General features: G+C 37.0%; 1 protein-coding gene and 2 long non-coding RNA genes across 3 annotated transcripts; all 3 read right to left on the minus strand.

Annotated features, from left to right (window-relative positions):
* Positions 1–1,171: 1,171 nt before the first annotated feature.
* LOC130951439 (DNA-directed RNA polymerase II subunit RPB1-like) lies at positions 1,172–7,385 on the minus strand. The gene is made up of 11 exons (XM_057880089.1): positions 7,200–7,385; positions 6,850–7,101; positions 6,154–6,393; positions 5,894–6,052; positions 5,542–5,703; positions 5,237–5,448; positions 4,994–5,135; positions 4,575–4,910; positions 4,178–4,467; positions 3,667–3,931; positions 1,172–3,578 (listed from the first exon to the last, which is right to left on the minus strand). The coding sequence occupies exons 1-11, from the start codon at positions 7,287–7,289 to the stop codon at positions 1,359–1,361; spliced, it is 4,368 nt and encodes a 1,455-aa protein (XP_057736072.1). The 5' UTR covers positions 7,290–7,385; the 3' UTR covers positions 1,172–1,358.
* A 732-nt stretch (positions 7,386–8,117) lies between these two features.
* Positions 8,118–11,285, minus strand: LOC130951615 (uncharacterized). Its single transcript, XR_009074038.1, has 4 exons — positions 11,178–11,285; positions 11,029–11,082; positions 10,806–10,953; positions 8,118–8,471 (listed from the first exon to the last, which is right to left on the minus strand). It is a non-coding gene; the product is annotated as an uncharacterized LOC130951615 (long non-coding RNA).
* Positions 11,286–15,440: 4,155 nt separating this feature from the next.
* Positions 15,441–18,808, minus strand: LOC130951699 (uncharacterized). Its single transcript, XR_009074071.1, has 4 exons — positions 18,501–18,808; positions 18,352–18,405; positions 18,129–18,276; positions 15,441–15,794 (listed from the first exon to the last, which is right to left on the minus strand). It is a non-coding gene; the product is annotated as an uncharacterized LOC130951699 (long non-coding RNA).
* Positions 18,809–19,321: the final 513 nt, after the last annotated feature.

Raw genomic sequence — 19,321 nt, forward strand, 5'->3', positions numbered from 1 at the left:
AAACTATATTAAATACAATCACCCTTGGTAAACTAAGTCTCATAAAAAATGGTCATCCACATCATTCATCCTTATCACAACATTTTCTAGTTTCTACAACCAACCCAAGAAGTTCTAAATACAAAAGAATGTGTATTCGCTTATGCATTGTAAGTTTTTGTAACTAGATTGAGGATAGATAAATTAATTATAATATATTGTGTATTCTAATAAGTGTTATATTATTTAGATGTTGATTAAATAATATATAAACTAATATTAAATTTGAAGTGTTTTATATTAAAAATATTTTACATAACATTTATTTGATAATTTATATATAATTCTATAAAATTATTCAACTAAAATATAATACAAATTGAAATATAATTTATTTAAGAATTTAAATTCATTTATTTTTAATAAAGACATAAATCTTTTATAGGAGAGTTGTAGGAAATTACATCTTCATTTATTTTAGTTGTCATACTTTGTCTTCTTATATAGTATTCTTTGGTTTAAAAATAATTAAAGAAAAAAGTTAGAAAAAAATGAATAAGAATGAGAAACACTAAAAATATAATATAAAATTATATATTAATTTTATAATTTTGGTATATTTGAATATATCTAGTAAGGAGAGGTGTCAAATTTAAATTTACTTGGGTTAAAAAAAATTAATAAAAATAAAAGTACCAAAAATATAGTATAAAATTATGAATTAATTTTATAATCTTAACATGTTTGAATATAGTTACTAAGAAAATGTGCCAAATTTAAATTTATTCAGAAGAACTTTTATCAATTGGTATGAGAGATTAAAAAAAAAAAATAATAAGTGTCTTACGTAACATGTATAAGTAGACAAAATAATATAGTAGTAAAAAAAAAAAAGTATATATATATATATATAAGTTGTAGAATTTTAACATTTATGATTGAAATTTTTTATAATTATTATTATGACACTTTTAAAGTGTGTTTATTGTATTTAATTAATACTTTATGTTTTAATTGAATAATAATAGATAATTTTTTTTTATTTTTTAAAAATCTTTTACTAAGGGATAATTGGTTGATTTCTTGTAATTAACGTCGCTGACATGCCTTCATTATAGGAAAAAAATACGATTTAAACTCGATGTAAAATAAGTTTATATCAACTTTTATATAATAAAGATAGATAGATAGATAGATGTGAGACTATGTATTTGTGTAGACAAACTATGGCTACCTGAAGAAAATGCCAATGAAGTATACTTTGCACACAACTGATATTGTAAATAATAAATATGATAAGTAGGACTATAACTTGGTGATGTAGGGCTTATATAGAGGAGATTTTGTGCCGCAAGAATGCGAAAATCACGCCATCCATTTTAACTAGGTAGCTGGAGCTCATTAGAATTCTTAAGCATGTCTTGATTGGGATACAGAGCACATTGTCCAGTGCCAAAGGGTGCAAGCAGGCCTAACATGTTATTTTCCCTGATACCCCTCAAGTGATCAGTTTCAGCATATACAGTAGCATCATGGAGAACATTGACTGTCTCTTCAAATGAGAATCTCATCATTGGTCCAGCATCATTCCGGTCGACACCATTGCGTGTAATTGCCATCAAATGCCCACGATAAGTCATTGTATCACACAGCAACGCCAAATGCCTGTAATTGACATAAAATCCATCAAAAGACATGACAGCCCGCAATTCATCCAGGAGAGCACGCCGAACTGCCTCAATTCCAAGGACTTTAATAATTTCAATTAAGTGGTTGCTTGTAGTCCTTGCTGCATCAACATGTTCATGGCACATTACAGCCAACAGGTTGACACCTTCAGTTTCAAGCATCCATTCCTTATGATTCTGGAGACCGTCTTCTTCGTTAAACTTCTGAACATCAATGGCTTTCATGAAAACCTTGTTGATGCCTGGGATGCCACGTAAGGTCATTTCACTCAGCATGTTGCTTCCTATTATCTTTAAGAAAACGCTGTCAGCAGAACCATCCTGTATCTCTCCTGGGTGAGCTTCATTATTCATAATTCGGAAACGAAGTACAAGTTTTTCAGCAGTGTCATCATTGAAAATACATTCCAAATCACCATTAAACATAAGGTTGATCTTCTCAGCAATGCCAGCCATACTCAACTTCTTATCCACCATCATCTCACGGTCCAGTTCTATGCGAAGCAACCAAGGTGAGATTCCTTCGAGAGCAACTTCTTCATTAGGCGTTTCAAAGTGGGACTTCACAAAATCAACATCTTCTTCAATTATCGTACTCATTGGTTCTGGATCGTACCACACCTCTGCAGTGTGGGTCACTCTCCTAAGAGTAGTATGCTCTAAATCACACTGCACTCTCTTAACATTTTCCGAAGTCACACCTGACCCAGGGTTCAAATGCACAGACAAGGAAGGCGTTTGGATTCTCCTAGCTGTTTTAATGATTTCCCTTAACCTGGGAACGCCAAGTGTAACATTCTTAGCACCTAAACCAACATAATGGAATGTTTCGAGAGTCAATTTAGTAGCAAGGTCACCAATTGATTGTGCTGCCACACAACCAGTCATTTCCCCAGCAGTTACAAGTGACTGCTGGAACCTTGATTCTATCTCTCCCACTACCCACTCAAATGCCTCACGGGAAAGCCTATATTCCTGCAGAATCCTTTTACTGGCTAGAGTACTGCGCAACAGGATATTGAATAGGAGAGTAGCATTCTTCTGTGCTTCTTGACTCACAAGATCATTACCAGGAACAACCTTGAGTCTCTCCTGCAGCCTATCAACAGCTTCTAGAATTTCCAGTGGGTGCATATCAGAAGGTTTCTGAAAGTCAATCTTGAAAGCCTTCTGAGCATTCCTGATAAGCCTCTTAAGGTTAACAGGCAGTGGTAGAGAACTGTTACAAGTAATCTCAGTTGCAAGTTGACATCTATCACACGCAAGCTTTAAAACTTCAGCTTCAAGTGCAGTACGAAGCTCTATGCTGGTTTTCAATTCTTCAATAGGCCCTTCAAGCATGTAACTAGGATTCCAGTTCTCATTATCAAACTCATACCTAAAGGTCCTATTGAAGTCTGACTTTTTCATTTTCAGGGAATCAAGATTCTGTGTTTCAATCCAAACAGCATCCATACCATCTTCTCCATAGAGAAATTGTATGACATCTCCTAAAGGGTTCCTAACAGTTCCATCATATTTGACCATGATATCCTCCAAAGCCTTCACAAGCTGCCTCTGGATGTATCCAGTTTCATATACCCTCACTGCATTATCGATAAATCCTTCCCTACTTCCCATGGCATGGAAAAAGAAATCTTGCGGGCTTAGCCCATGGAGATATGAGTTCTCCACAAAGCCTCGGCTTTCAGTCCCATAATCGTCTTTTACAAAATGCGGCAATGTCCTATCTGTAAACCCAAATGGAATTCGCTTGCCCTCAACATTCTGTTGACCAAGACAAGCAGTCATCTGAGATATGTTGATAAAACTTCCTTTGGAACCAGCTGTCACCATTGCTTTCAGATTATTGCTCTCAGATAAACTCATCTTCTCTTTTTCTATGGCATCTTCATGAGCTTGTATCAGCACCTAAAATATCCAATAACATAAAAAATCAATTCAACCAAATGCGGTATTCAACAATATAGCAAAGTCACAAGCAATATAATTGAATTACATCAATCACTTTCTTCTCGAGTGTATGTGTATCCATCATTGTCGATCCAGGTTTAGCTTCCAACTTCTGTTCTTGAGCATCCCTGATCAAGTATTTTACTTTCTTCTTTGCCTCTGAAATATTCCTATTAAAAAACTCCATAGTTGACGCATCAGCTATTGTATCACCAATTCCAATGCTGAAAGAATTCTGCAGAAGCCAGTAGTTTACAAGCCACTGAATATGACCAAGAAATTTACGAGATGCATCAGGACCAACATCTACCCTGTAATCAAGCCAATAATAAGTTGGGGTGAACTAAGAAGAAAGGAAGTACGGAACTATATCAGAAGGAACTTTATGACATTATAATATTAGATATTTAACAGTGTGGCTAGACTGCTAGTAGTAAAGTTTGGATCAAGAACAATTCACCGAGCTTTCCATTGTAAAGGTAAATGGACTATGGTAATCAAAAGATGCTAGCAAACTCAAGTAGAAATATTTGTCTGATAATTTTGTAGCTGCATACCAAATGGCATGAACGAGACGTCCAGTAAATGTTCCAAGTGTCTCTTTGCAAAGAGTTCCAGTAAGTAGTTCCCCTTTTTCAATTCGGACCACAGTATCCCCAGGGGTTATTGATGAACCACTTTCCATATGATCATGCCAGCTAGAATACCCAGTTAAATTTATTTGTTTGGGAATGATAAGATTCAAAACTTGTTTTCCAGTCCACAATGGCTCTGGCTTCAATATTGCTGGAGCAGGAACTTTCCCGTCAAAATCCTCCCACCACATCAGAATGTTCATAAAAACATCCTAAAAAATCAAAACATAACAAAATCTTATCAGACCTCTGAATATCTCGTACAAGAACTGTGACATATAAGTAAACTGCAGTAATATAAAAATTCACTGTACATTACCTTCGTGATGAAGGTATCTCTCTTGGTGATTTTCCTGCATCCTAAAAGTGTATCTTGGACAATATCCATTACTGGCCTATTTGATTGAGGTGACACAATGCATTTAGGCACCATCATGAGCTCCAACACCTCTGTCCTGGTTTCAAATGACTGAGGAACATGCATATCCATTTCATCCCCATCAAAATTTACATTATATGGTTTAGTTACCAACATGTTAAGCCTGAACGTAGAATAAGGCAAGATTTTGATTTTGTGCCCCATGATAGACATTTTGTGAAGACTGGGTCGGCGATTCAAGAGTACAAGATCTCCATCCTCTAAATGACGTTCTACCTAAAACCACAACATTGGGAACTATTAAAAGGCTTAGAAGAAACCATAAAGAATTAAAGTTGTTATTGTCTAAAGGCAAATACCTTGTATCCAATCTCCAAATGGAGATCGCTACTTTTCTCCAAATATCTGAGATCAAGCCTTTGCCCATTATCACGAATGATGTATTTGGCACCAGTTTTCCCAGGTGGAGGATCAGGTCCATACTCTACAAGTTCTTTCAACCTGTTTTTTATTTGAGGAATAAAAATTTAATTTTTCATTTAGTTAAAGATTGAAAATGCATTAAAAGATAAGCAAGAGGAAAAGAATATCCATATAACAACCTTGTGATGTTATATGGAGTTACAGTCTCTGGGTGTGTAAGGTTCAAAGCAATACTCCGTGGTACTCCCACTTCATCAATATTAATGTTGGGGTCTGGTGTAATTAGTGTTCGAGCAGAAAAATCAACTCTTTTCCCCAACATTCCTCTAATCTGACCATCATCTTCTTTATGCCTGCTACATATTGATTTGATAGGCCTTTTTTTAGCAGCCTGTGAATGTTATATAAAGTTCCCAAAATGAATTATTATAACAGAAACATATCTTATATCAGTACTAAAATAGGTGTCTGAACAATATCATACTCTCGGGAGCCCAGGCAACGCACTATCAAAATAAGTGGCAATGTGAAACTCCAACAACTGAGCAAACTTAGAAATAACATGCGCAGGTGATCCATTACTCTCATGTGACTTCAAATTCTTATTGGACCTGATAATCCTGACCAACTGATGAGTTAAGTCGTCCTAGATTCAACAAAGAAAAAAAGAAGTCAATAATTGAAATAACATAATTGATGATCAAAATTGTCTATGAAAATGCTATCAGTTATCATTCACATTGACAAGGGATAATTGAATTTAAATTAAGAACCTGTGGAACATGTGAAAACAGTGAACACATTAAGATAAAGGCAAGACAAGAGTTAACACTTGCCTCAATCCTAGAGGATGTGTCGATCATAACAGAAGGTCTCACGGATGGAGGAGGAATTGGAAGAACTTGCAAAATCATCCATTCAGGACGTACATACTGAGTATTCAAGCCCAGCAACTGGCAGTCCTCATCACTTATCCCCTTTAGAATATCAAGAACCTTCAATGGATTTAACATGTTACCAACTATGTAAGTGTCTCTTTAGTGATCAAAATAGATGTGCACTAGCTAGAAATTCAGAACTTGAATGAATCAATTACCTTCTCAGCAGAAAGAATCTCTTTCTTCCTCGGAATTTTATGCTCCGCAATCATCTTCATACCGTTAATAGTTAACTCGGGCTGCCGAGCACCACAGCCATCATGACGCTCTCTAATAGGATCCTCAAAATCTCCGTCATCACCTTCACAAAAGCTTTTGTTTTTGCAGGCATTCACCATCATTTCCAACCTACTTTTTGGGTTTGTAATCTTCAAAGCTTGCTTAAACTCTTTGTTGTTCTGCTTAAAGTAGTACACCATAAAATTCACTTCCCCCACATACAAAATTATCTAGTAATAGGACAAGTAGGTCCTGAAGAATTTTCTGCTTTGGAATAATAGGTTCTTAAGCAATAACAAGTACCAAGTAATCTGAGGAAATTTTGCGATGTACTTATAAGCCTCCGAAGAATAAAACTAAACGCACCGGCTAAGTCCACGAGAATTACAATATTACTCACGTTGTCTTTGTACAAAGTTGATAGCTGAAAATTCAGATTATTCGACATATTTGCCTAAATTACTATCTAGCGGTACTCAACTAGACAAACCACTTTCCACCAATCGTCTTATTACTCCCAAATTAACTCAGAAAACTAAACAAGAATCTGGATAACATAAACATTTTCCTTGACAATCACATACACAGTGAAACGAACTGATACTAAGGGAGATGGTGGTGGAAGAAGAAGATACCTGACCGGATAAAATTTTGGAACAGTTGAAGCAGACGCAACGCATTACAGCGAGGACAGTATTCAATAAACCGACGTGAAACACTGGCTTAGCGAGCTCCAAGTGACCGAAATGCCCCGGGCAGTGATCCATATCAGCCCCACACGTGTCACAATCGATGTTCTTATGAACGGTTCCAAGGCGCGGATCGCTTAACCCTCCAACCTTTGGGTTCTCAATCCCATGCTCGATTTCAACCACAGACATTCGCCTCTGCAACGAGAACAATAACAACATGAATGAGAAGACGATCACGATTATTGTGGTTCGTTCGAGTAAGAAGCATTATGATTTGAGTTGAGAAGAATTACAATATCGTCGGGGCTGAGAATTTGGAAGCGAAGCGCTCGGACCTTTGCGGTTTCCGCCGGAGAGTAAGGGAAGGAAAACCTAATATCCATGGCAAACGGCAACGAAGCGAAGGGGTAGTAGTGGAAAGAATGCAGTGCGGTTGTTACTTTGAAATTTCAAATTATGGTGTAACAGCCGAGTGTTGAGCGACAGCGACTCGGAGAGTTCATTTCCTTCTTTTTTTTGTTTTGATTTAAAGCGAGTTCATTTCCTTGTCCAGCAAGGAACGAAGATGGAGTACGGCCCATCATGGCTAAATAATTTAATTAAGTTTATTTTTGAAAAATGGTTTAATAATAAATATTTATATTAATTAATTTAAGTTAGTTAAGTAGTCAATTCCTTCGTCCGCTTAAATAAGTATTGGGAGTTTCAATAAAGTTTTAGCTTTTGATCTGTTGGGTTAGGGATACTGTGAGGAACAAAAAAAACTTATATTAAAAGTAGTTTATGAATAAATTATTTTATATTTGATTTTTTTAGTCCTAAAAGTATTTATTTTAAAAGAAAAATAATAAAAAAATTATTATAAGAGAAATCATTTTTTTAATTTTTTCATAAGTACTAAAACAGCTTTTTTTTAAAAAAAAAAAAGTTCTAATTTAATTATGGAAGTTGCACCAAACAATAACGTTATAACCTTTTATAAGTTAAAAGTAAAAAAAAAAATTATTTATGAACCTATCCAAACTGACTCTAAGTGTAACACCCTACTATACTAAATCTTATGCTTAAGTCATAAGATTGAGATAGTAAGATATTACGACCTCTAAAAATAGAATTATATATATATAATAATAAGAAAAGAGATACATAACTAGGAGCCTTGAAAAACGGCAAAACAAAATCGCAAGATAAAAAGCACAATTCTCGGGAAATCGAATTACTTGCGTTCGAAGGAACCTAATAGGAATATGATAGAACAATAAACGAAGGGATAAAGAAAAGCCAAGGAACAGCATAACTAGCCTCTGACTCAGCCTGCGAAGCTAAGGCTGGCCGGAGGATACATATATACATATAAACATACATAAGTGTCCCCAAAATATACCAAAATACCAAAGTAAACTCCTATCTCTCCCTCAATCTCTAAGAGTAGCAGCATACATAAGTTACTTGGAGAGTAAGCTACACATATATATACATATATACAAATAGAACCCAAAATACACCCAAGAACTACTTCGCTTTCCAGAATCCAGACGCCTAGCGAGGAGCCTCTCGACCTGCATCTGAAAAAACAACAATACAATATGGAATGAGAACCGGAGGTTCTCAGCATGGTAAAAGTGCCACGCGCATAAGAAATACGGTCCTGAGAATGCCATAGGCAATCCTAGAACTCCGTTATTCAATTATCCAACTTAAGCACTAAAATAGAAGCCATAAACAGGGGTAGGTATTCTAAATCTGCCTAACTTACTCAAGTTCAAACTTAACCTAACAGCAAACCACTGAACCGAAAATCATACTTGCATCGAACCGAAATCACAATAGCCACCGAACCGAAATCACCATAACCACCGAACCTAAATCATAATAGCCACCGAACCGAAATCACCATAGCCACCGAACCTAAATCATAATAGCCACCGAACCGAAATACGTTCATGTGGTTAATCCTTCATTTTCAATCCTAATCTAACACTCCCTTTCCTCCATCCCTCCATCATTCACAATGCAACAGAGACAAGCAACCAAACAAGGTCACGCACAAGTAATGAGCAGATAGCACAAATAGCAAGTATAACAGATAGCATGTAATATATATCAATTAGGCAAACCCAGGAAATGCATAGCAATCAAAGCAAACAAATGCATATGATGCATGTCTGTCCTATGGCTGATGGGGCCCATCTGTCGGTTATCCAGCCAACCCGACAAGTCCGAAAACCTTAGACTGTCCCTCGTCGCGCATCCACAAGAGTCTATGCATAGATTTCAAATACATTCATCATATAATCACTCAATGGGGGCTATCCATACCCGGGAAATTATGTGCGCCCGGTCGCCCTTACGACGTAGGGTTAACAGAGTATCGAGAATCAACCTGGAACACGTGGTGGCGAGCCACGGTTTTTACCCAGGGAAACTCGTATCTCAGATATCATCATTCATAAGCCATTTCATAATCATAATCATTATTTAATCATTCATCAAGCCATGGCATGTTGACTCCTTTTGTTAACAACTTCCCTTTCACATTTTTCATCATCATTCCCTTATAATTCATCTTGATTACATTTTCCAGGTCCTGACCAAACTATTTATCAAATTCTTCTCAAACTTTTTAATATCGAATAATCTTTAAAATCAACCCAACTCCAACATTAAGTCAATCACATCACACGAGGATTGCACTTTAACTTCTCGAACTCATGACTGTCACTAAGACATCCTCGACACTCCATTTTCTTTTCTGTTTCTAATATAGCAAATGAACTCAGAATTGCACAAACTTTATGTCCAGGCGTTCATATTGAAATAAGCTTTCTAACAAATTAAATATCATAATTTTCTGATTTTTCTAGCCTCGGGAATAAAGGAAAAACCGTGACTGCTCTGCAGTGCATAAAACCAGAAAAACAGCAGCAGCATGTGATATTCAAAATTCAATATAAAATTCAAGTTAAATCCAATGAATTTAAAAATTTATGTAGTTAAACTTTACTCATCCAGGTTTCTTTATCAATTGGTTCTGAGTTAATACTATTTTTAATGAAGAAGTTACCTTACCTGGAAGTTAAGTAAAAATGAGTCAAAATCTGTTTTAGAAACCAACAAGTTTAGTACCTTTCAATTTGAATAACTTTTATTAAAAAACTCCAATTAAGCTAAATTTTAGTTTGGAAAATTATATCTCATCCAGAAACAAGTGTGTCTTGGTTGCAACCCAATTGCTATTCAATTCTAAGAGTTACAAGCATTGGAAGTTGATGCATAGCTTGCTGAAATCTGTTTCTTTTCAGCTCTGACCACCAATATTCAAAAACTCACAACTCCCAATCCTCAACTCTTAAAATTATGAAGTTTTAGAGAAATAAAGAAAATTAATCAAATTTTATAACAAAATTGGTTTCGCTCCAAAACTCAACTCGTAGAAGTCGCAGCAAGACAAACAAGTTGCTGCCCTGTTTGACATTTTCTGCTGCAGGACAGATTTAACAACCTAACTTTAAAAAAATTGCCATAAATTGATTATTTAACAAAAAGGTCCTAAATTTTCCAGTTTAGTTCCTTATATTCCCAAGTAGAACCCAAATTTAGTCTCATGCAATTCCGATCATTACATAATTAGTTACAGCACATGCAATACCACCACAACACAACTCTACATCCTTATTAATAAACACCAATCCTAATCCATCATAAATAAATATAAGAACACATTATTAATAACTTCCACACCTCATAATTCCAATATATATATCCACCAACAAATCTATTCTAATAACATTACAAGGCTAATCATTAAATACAATAAACAATTCAACTTATCCTATGGTACCTCTAACCTAAGCTTTCACAACACCGTAAATATTAAACGTACGAAACTTAAACCATACCTTGGCCGATCACTTAATTCACCCAAGGCAGCTTCTTAACACAAAAGTACAGCCTCTTCAAGCTCAAGTAAAACAGCCACAAACTAAGCTTTGATCACCAACAAGCCTCCAAATATTCCCAATGCATATATACCCACTTAATCTACACCTAATACATATACATATTCTAATTTCAGTTCTCCATTACTAAAACAAGATTGAGCTAGGGTTAGGGTGTTCTTACCATACCCATATGCTCAATAGCTTGAGCCCACAAGTTCCGGAAGCTAACTTGAACCTAGAACACAAGAATTGAACAATTTTTAACTTAATTGTTCATAAATTTCCGAAATTAGGAGAAGCTGGCTGAGAAGGAAATAATGAGTTACCTACCAAATTGTTCCATGGGTTTCGTAGAGCTCGTTGCGGTGAACGTGTGGTCGCAAACGGTTCGTCAATCGGAGCTCTGGATCAAAAGTTACATGGATTTGAAATTAAAGTGAGGGTTAGGTTTTGCTTGTGTTCTTCTTCCCCCTAAGAATGTTTCCCAGCGTGAATAATGAAGAAGAAGGGAAATAAGAAGCTGTGCCTCTTTAATGGATTGGGTTTGGTTGGGCCTTGGGCCCATTTTGGGTCCGGTTCAACCAGTTCGGCCCATCCGGCCCAATCTTGGGCCAAACTTTTCGAAATTGGTATCAAAATTCTCGTTTCGATGAGCTCTATCTTATTTTGATATCAGTTTTGCGTATTTAATTTTCCTATTGGAAATTCGATTTATTGACTAATTATATACCGATTTTAGCGGGGTTTACATCCTACCCACCTAATTAGGAATTTTGTCCTCAAAATTCAGAGTGCGCTACCTGAATAGAGGTGTGGGTAGTCCTTCCGCATCTCTGTCTCAAGCTTCTAGGTGTATTCTTCAATACCAGCCCAACACCAAGCTATTTTCACTAAGAAAACCTCTCTCCCGCGTAAACGTTCAATGCTAGTATCATCAATCCTAACCAGAGTTACTGGAAGCGTCAGACCTTCTCTTACTTGGACTGATTCTAGTTGTAGGACATGACTAGGGTCGAAAGTGTATTTATGAAGCTGTAATATGTGAAACACATCATGCAGGTTCGAACATTGTGATAGTAAAGCGATCCTATACGCCACTGGTCCGATGTGATGGGGATTTAGCTTTTTAGTTTTTGATTGATCATCCGATTCTAGTTCGTTGAAGTGATCTTCAGAAATAGGTATCCTCTTCCTTCCAACTTGAGAAGTCTTCTTTTTAGATCTGCCTAACTCTTTTGTCGGCTTTCATAGTGAGAATTCTAACTTAGATTTGTGTCACTCTTCCTCCGTTGTTTTGGCTGTCAAATTCAGGAACTAAGACGTTTGGTATTCCAGTTTTCGGTTAATTCAAATGTGTTTAGCATACTGTGAAGTCTCACCTTCTCCCTGATGTATAGTCTCTTTGATATCCCCAAGAAGTGGTTTACTCCAATGGGCAAAACGGGCCTGGTCACTTGATCCACAGTTCCCTAACAGTATCACCTTTTGTTCTAGTCGTCGGCAACCTATTATGAAGTCGATGGTTATTCTCTTTTACCTTTAATGCTGAATTTTTGACAGTTGTAGCATTCGCATGGTTTCTGGTGGTCTCTCTTTTCTTTCTCATGCGTCGAACATGTAATCACATGGATTGTCACTTTGTTCTTCACTTCTGGCGGCTCAAAATATCTTCTTGAATTCGTGATACGTCTTAGAAACCCCAAGGTAACTTCAAAAATCCTCTCTTGCATTCTTCGGACAACAGTTTCTCACTCTAACTCCTAATCTCGACACATAACCCTCTCATGGTGTCTTCTTGATTCAGCCGGCTTCGGTTCTCTTAGTAGCTCCTTATCACTGTTATTGCACTCCTTAAGTCCTTGACTCTACGATCTCTATTTTGACACTAAACATATAAATCTTTTCTTAGTTCCCTTTCGTTTGCCAGACTTCGACATTCTCGGTAGGTCTTTATCGTCCCCTCACGCTTCCTGCATTTCGTCTTTGCTATGTTTTAAAACTGCAATAGATTTAGTTTGACTCCTTTATCTATATCCTTAATATCCAAGCATTTTCCCAAAAATTTCTTACTCAGGGCATCTGTTACCACTTTACGATGTTGTATTTACACGTATCCTAAACCCCTCTGGTAATGCATCGCACTAATTCCGAGTTGTTAAATAAGTTTGGGTATCCTGATTATTGGATTTGGGGTTAATCCTTCTCTTGGAGTTTGAAAGTTCTCTTCATATTCGGGTATCCATGTAACCGGTGTATTTTCTAGCGTATTAAACTAATCATAGGCTTTGTGGTCTGCAAGAATTAATGCTCCAAAACTCTTTTTGGGGCGCATGCTTACCTGCTTCATTTTTCGTATCCAAAAGTCTTGCTCTTAAGGAATCAACATCTCAATAGTTGTAGCTATACTTTATACATGATACTAATATAGGCTCGAGTTAATTTTCAAAAGGACATTAAGCTTAAAAAAAAATGAATGAACAATACAAACGGTGTTCGTAACGATTAAAAAAGAGAATCTTGTACACGGTTAATCAGGATTATACCGAAATAATGAAATGCACAAGGAGAAGAACCTAGGTGCATCTCAAGAAAAGAGTTCAAATTAAAGACCCTTGGTAGAGATAACAGAGCGTATAGAGTCAAAGAAATTTCAGCTGATTCTGAAGAACATGGTTTGCGAACAAGGCAACTCTAGTCATAGCGAGGGTACAAGATTCAAGGATTACGCGTTTATACCAAGACAAGCTCAGACTCATCCTGGAAGAAACAATATTCATGTGCACAAGGAGTAAAGTTAGAAAGGTAGTCAAGCTATTTAGGAAAAGCTCCGGATCTAATGTCAATGTAGGTTTCAAAAGAAGGATTAGATCGAGTCGCGAAGGTTCGTTAGCACACTCTCTCTGCATAAGGTTTCCTACCATTCTCTTCTTTCTTCTCCAGCATAACCGATGCTTCCCACAAAGAAATAATTTGTTAGGTGATTCCCTCTTCTAGTACTCCCTTCCACTCAATCCTAAATTCTACCGATTATGATGATGTCTTTACTTGTGGTGCGATTGAAGTTAATTCGGCTTCCGGTACTAAGCCTATCGCAAACTCGCTTTCTCTCTGAAATAGAAGTTCTGACACACCTCCAAGAATTGTCTTAGAAACTCTCTCGTATAGGGATTTGTTTCATCTTCACTTACCTCTTAACAATTAACAGCTAAAGATTGAATTCGCTCTATTCCTCTTCCTCAAAGTTTTGCCGTCACTGGATTCTGAACAATAACTCCGCATAGCCCTCAACACTCCTGATTCCTTAGATATGGTCCAACCTGCTTCCATGATACGGTCTAACCTGCTTCCACTACATCACTTAATCATTAACCTTCACAAGCCTAACCACTCCTCTAAGATAGCTCAATGTTACTCCGTCTCAACAACCAATAGTTTTCGACTAATCATCGACTTGGACCTCATAATTACTGAAACTCGTCATGCGTCACGAAGGAACATTACATATCAATGGTAGGCAAGGAAATTAAAAATTCAACTGTTAGTTCATAATTACCTCGGGTTTGAAAATCGGGTTCGGTTGCATCCCGGCTTCCTCTGTACGAACAATTCCAAGACATATGCCCTGGCCTCCCGCACTTGTAATATACGCCTAATCCGGCCCTGCATGGTCTGTTTGGATGGTACCTCTTGCAACTTGAGCACCTTAAGTCACCCGGTTGAGCACTAGTTTGCCCTTCTGAATTTGGGTCCGAACGATTATCGTTCCTTCGGTCATTGTTCCGGCGCTGAGAATGTGAAGCGACAAAATGATTCTTCTTGAAATTTTGGCTCCTAGGTGTAATTTTTCCCTTTTTCTTTGTGAAGGGTTCCTGGCGATTATTCCTTGCTACCTCAGTTCTCCTTGAGCTTTCTCCCGTTGTTTGACCCGTGTTAACTTGCTCCGGATAACCTGCTGGCACCCATGTATTCAGAATATTATGTCCACCTTCATATTCATTATCACTATCGTTGCCAGTTCCAGCTTATGATTCCATCCCATCCATCACTCGGATGGTCGCAGCAGCAACGGCGCCAACTGCAGCAACAACACTCGTCATTGCGGTCACGATATCGGTTAAACTACCTACCGGTATAGTCACCTCATCAGCTCTCCGTCCTCGACCTTGCTTACGCTCACGACAGCGCCTACGAGATGCCATTTGGTTTTTGTTTACTCTAAACAAGTGATATCAAGGTGATCAGTCTCAATATCTCAAGTTTAGTATTTCAAAGTCCCAAATGCATGCTCATGAGCATTCATGCCTCGTATATCAGTTAGATACCCTAAATAGCATGTATAGACACCCAGAGTATGCCCAGAGGCATAATCAATCCGTCCCTCAGGCTCTATAGGAACGAACTGCTCTGATACCATAATGTAACACCCTACTATACTAAATCTTATGCTTAAGTCATAAGATTGAGATAGTAAGATATTACGACCTCTAAAAATAGAATTATATATATATAATAATAAGAAAAGAGATACATAACTAGGAGCCTTGAAAAACGGCAAAACAAAATCGCAAGATAAAAAGCACAATTCTCGGGAAATCGAATTACTTGCGTTCGAAGGAACCTAATAGGAATATGATAGAACAATAAACGAAGGGATAAAGAAAAGCCAAGGAACAGCATAACTAGCCTCTGACTCAGCCTGCGAAGCTAAGGCTGGCCGGAGGATACATATATACATATAAACATACATAAGTGTCCCCAAAATATACCAAAATACCAAAGTAAACTCCTATCTCTCCCTCAATCTCTAAGAGTAGCAGCATACATAAGTTACTTGGAGAGTAAGCTACACATATATATACATATATACAAATAGAACCCAAAATACACCCAAGAACTACTTCGCTTTCCAGAATCCAGACGCCTAGCGAGGAGCCTCTCGACCTGCATCTGAAAAAACAACAATACAATATGGAATGAGAACCGGAGGTTCTCAGCATGGTAAAAGTGCCACGCGCATAAGAAATACGGTCCTGAGAATGCCATAGGCAATCCTAGAACTCCGTTATTCAATTATCCAACTTAAGCACTAAAATAGAAGCCATAAACAGGGGTAGGTATTCTAAATCTGCCTAACTTACTCAAGTTCAAACTTAACCTAACAGCAAACCACTGAACCGAAAATCATACTTGCATCGAACCGAAATCACAATAGCCACCGAACCGAAATCACCATAACCACCGAACCTAAATCATAATAGCCACCGAACCGAAATCACCATAGCCACCGAACCTAAATCATAATAGCCACCGAACCGAAATATGTTCATGTGGTTAATCCTTCATTTTCAATCCTAATCTAACACTCCCTTTCCTCCATCCCTCCATCATTCACAATGCAACAGAGACAAGCAACCAAACAAGGTCACGCACAAGTAATGAGCAGATAGCACAAATAGCAAGTATAACAGATAGCATGTAATATATATCAATTAGGCAAACCCAGGAAATGCATAGCAATCAAAGCAAACAAATGCATATGATGCATGTCTGTCCTATGGCTGATGGGGCCCATCTGTCGGTTATCCAGCCAACCCGACAAGTCCGAAAACCTTAGACTGTCCCTCGTCGCGCATCCCCAAGAGTCTATGCATAGATTTCAAATACATTCATCATATAATCACTCAATGGGGGCTATCCATACCCGGGAAATTATGTGCGCCCGGTCGCCCTTACGACGTAGGGTTAACAGAGTATCGAGAATCAACCTGGAACACGTGGTGGCGAGCCACGGTTTTTACCCAGGGAAACTCGTATCTCAGATATCATCATTCATAAGCCATTTCATAATCATAATCATTATTTAATCATTCATCAAGCCATGGCATGTTAACTCCTTTTGTTAACAACTTCCCTTTCACATTTTTCATCATCATTCCCTTATAATTCATCTTGATTACATTTTCCAGGTCCTGACCAAACTATTTATCAAATTCTTCTCAAACTTCTTAATATCGAATAATCTTTAAAATCAACCCAACTCCAACATTAAGTCAATCACATCACACGAGGATTGCACTTTAACTTCTCGAACTCATGACTGTCACTAAGACATCCTCGACACTCCATTTTCTTTTCTGTTTCTAATATAGCAAATGAACTCAGAATTGCACAAACTTTATGTCCAGGCGTTCATATTGAAATAAGCTTTCTAACAAATTAAATATCATAATTTTCTGATTTTTCTAGCCTCGGGAATAAAGGAAAAACCGTGACTACTCTGCAGTGCATAAAACCAGAAAAACAGCAGCAGCATGTGATATTCAAAATTCAATATAAAATTCAAGTTAAATCCAATGACTTTAAAAATTTATGTAGTTAAACTTTACTCATCCAGGTTTCTTTATCAATTGGTTCTGAGTTAATACTATTTTTAATGAAGAAGTTACCTTACCTGGAAGTTAAGTAAAAATGAGTCAAAATCTGTTTTAGAAACCAACAAGTTTAGTACCTTTCAATTTGAATAACTTTTATTAAAAAACTCCAATTAAGCTAAATTTTAGTTTGGAAAATTATATCTCATCCAGAAACAAGTGTGTCTTGGTTGCAACCCAATTGCTATTCAATTCTAAGAGTTACAAGCATTGGAAGTTGATGCATAGCTTGCTGAAATCTGTTTCTTTTCAGCTCTGACCACCAATATTCAAAAACTCACAACTCCCAATCCTCAACTCTTAAAATTATGAAGTTTTAGAGAAATAAAGAAAATTAATCAAATTTTATAACAAAATTGGTTTCGCTCCAAAACTCAACTCGTAGAAGTCGCAGCAAGACAAACAAGTTGCTGCCCTGTTTGACATTTTCTGCTGCAGGACAGATTTAACAACCTAACTTTAAAAAAATTGCCATAAATTGATTATTTAACAAAAAGGTCCTAAATTTTCCAGTTTAGTTCCTTATATTCCCAAGTAGAACCCAAATTTAGTCTCATGCAATTCCGATCATTACATAATTAGTTACAGCACATGCAATACCACCACAACACAACTCTACATCCTTATTAACAAACACCAATCCTAATCCATCATAAATAAATATAAGAACACATTATTAATAACTTCCACACCTCATAATTCCAATATATATATCCACCAACAAATCTATTCTAATAACATTACAAGGCTAATCATTAAATACAACAAACAATTCAACTTATCCTATGGTACCTCTAACCTAAGCTTTCACAACACCGTAAATATTAAACGTACGAAACTTAAACCATACCTTGGCCAATCACTTAATTCACCCAAGGCAGCTTCTTAACACAAAAGTACAGCCTCTTCAAGCTCAAGTAAAACAGCCACAAACTAAGCTTTGATCACCAACAAGCCTCCAAATATTCCCAATGCATATATACCCACTTAATCTACACCTAATACATATACATATTCTAATTTCAGTTCTCCATTACTAAAACAAGATTGAGCTAGGGTTAGGGTGTTCTTACCATACCCATATGCTCAATAGCTTGAGCCCACAAGTTCCGGAAGCTAACTTGAACCTAGAACACAAGAATTGAACAATTTTTAACTTAATTGTTCATAAATTTCCGAAATTAGGAGAAGCTGGCTGAGAAGGAAATAATGAGTTACCTACCAAATTGTTCCATGGGTTTCGTAGAGCTCGTTGCGGTGAACGTGTGGTCGCAAACGGTTCGTCAATCGGAGCTCTGGATCAAAAGTTACATGGATTTGAAATTAAAGTGAGGGTTAGGTTTTTGCTTGTGTTCTTCTTCCCCCTAAGAATGTTTCCCAGCGTGAATAATGAAGAAGAAGGGAAATAAGAAGCTGTGCCTCTTTAATGGATTGGGTTTGGTTGGGCCTTGGGCCCATTTTGGGTCCGGTTCAACCAGTTCGGCCCATCCGGCCCAATCTTGGGCCAAACTTTTCGAAATTGGTATCAAAATTCTCGTTTCGATGAGCTCTATCTTATTTTGATATCAGTTTTGCGTATTTAATTTTCCTATTGGAAATTCGATTTATTGACTAATTATATACCGATTTTAGCGGGGTTTACACTAAGGCTTACTCAATTATACCAAGTAAATTTCCATAGTGATCCTTGAGATTTACACAATTGCTCGATTTGATTTTCGAGATCCCAATTTCACTAGTGGTCCTATAGATAGATAAAGTTTCGGACATCGTAAGAGTCTCTAGTGTTCTTTCTGGTGCTGAGTCAGCATTGGAGTGCTGATGTGGCCATATTGTGCTGTGTTGGACAATCAAAATTCTAATTTGGACCCAATTTGGTCCCTCTCCCAATATACAATCCTAATTTTAAATATTCGAGGTGCTTGTTTTAGTGTTTTTCATCTCCTCCTCCTTCTTCTTCTTCATCTCTTTTGTCTTCTTCTTCATCTTTTTATTATTGATGTTGAGAAACCATGATGGGAGGTGATAATACTGCCACAAAGA

Source organism: Arachis stenosperma, chromosome 9 (genome assembly GCF_014773155.1).
Source record: "Arachis stenosperma cultivar V10309 chromosome 9, arast.V10309.gnm1.PFL2, whole genome shotgun sequence".
In the NCBI taxonomy this organism is placed as follows: Eukaryota; Viridiplantae; Streptophyta; class Magnoliopsida; order Fabales; family Fabaceae; genus Arachis; species Arachis stenosperma.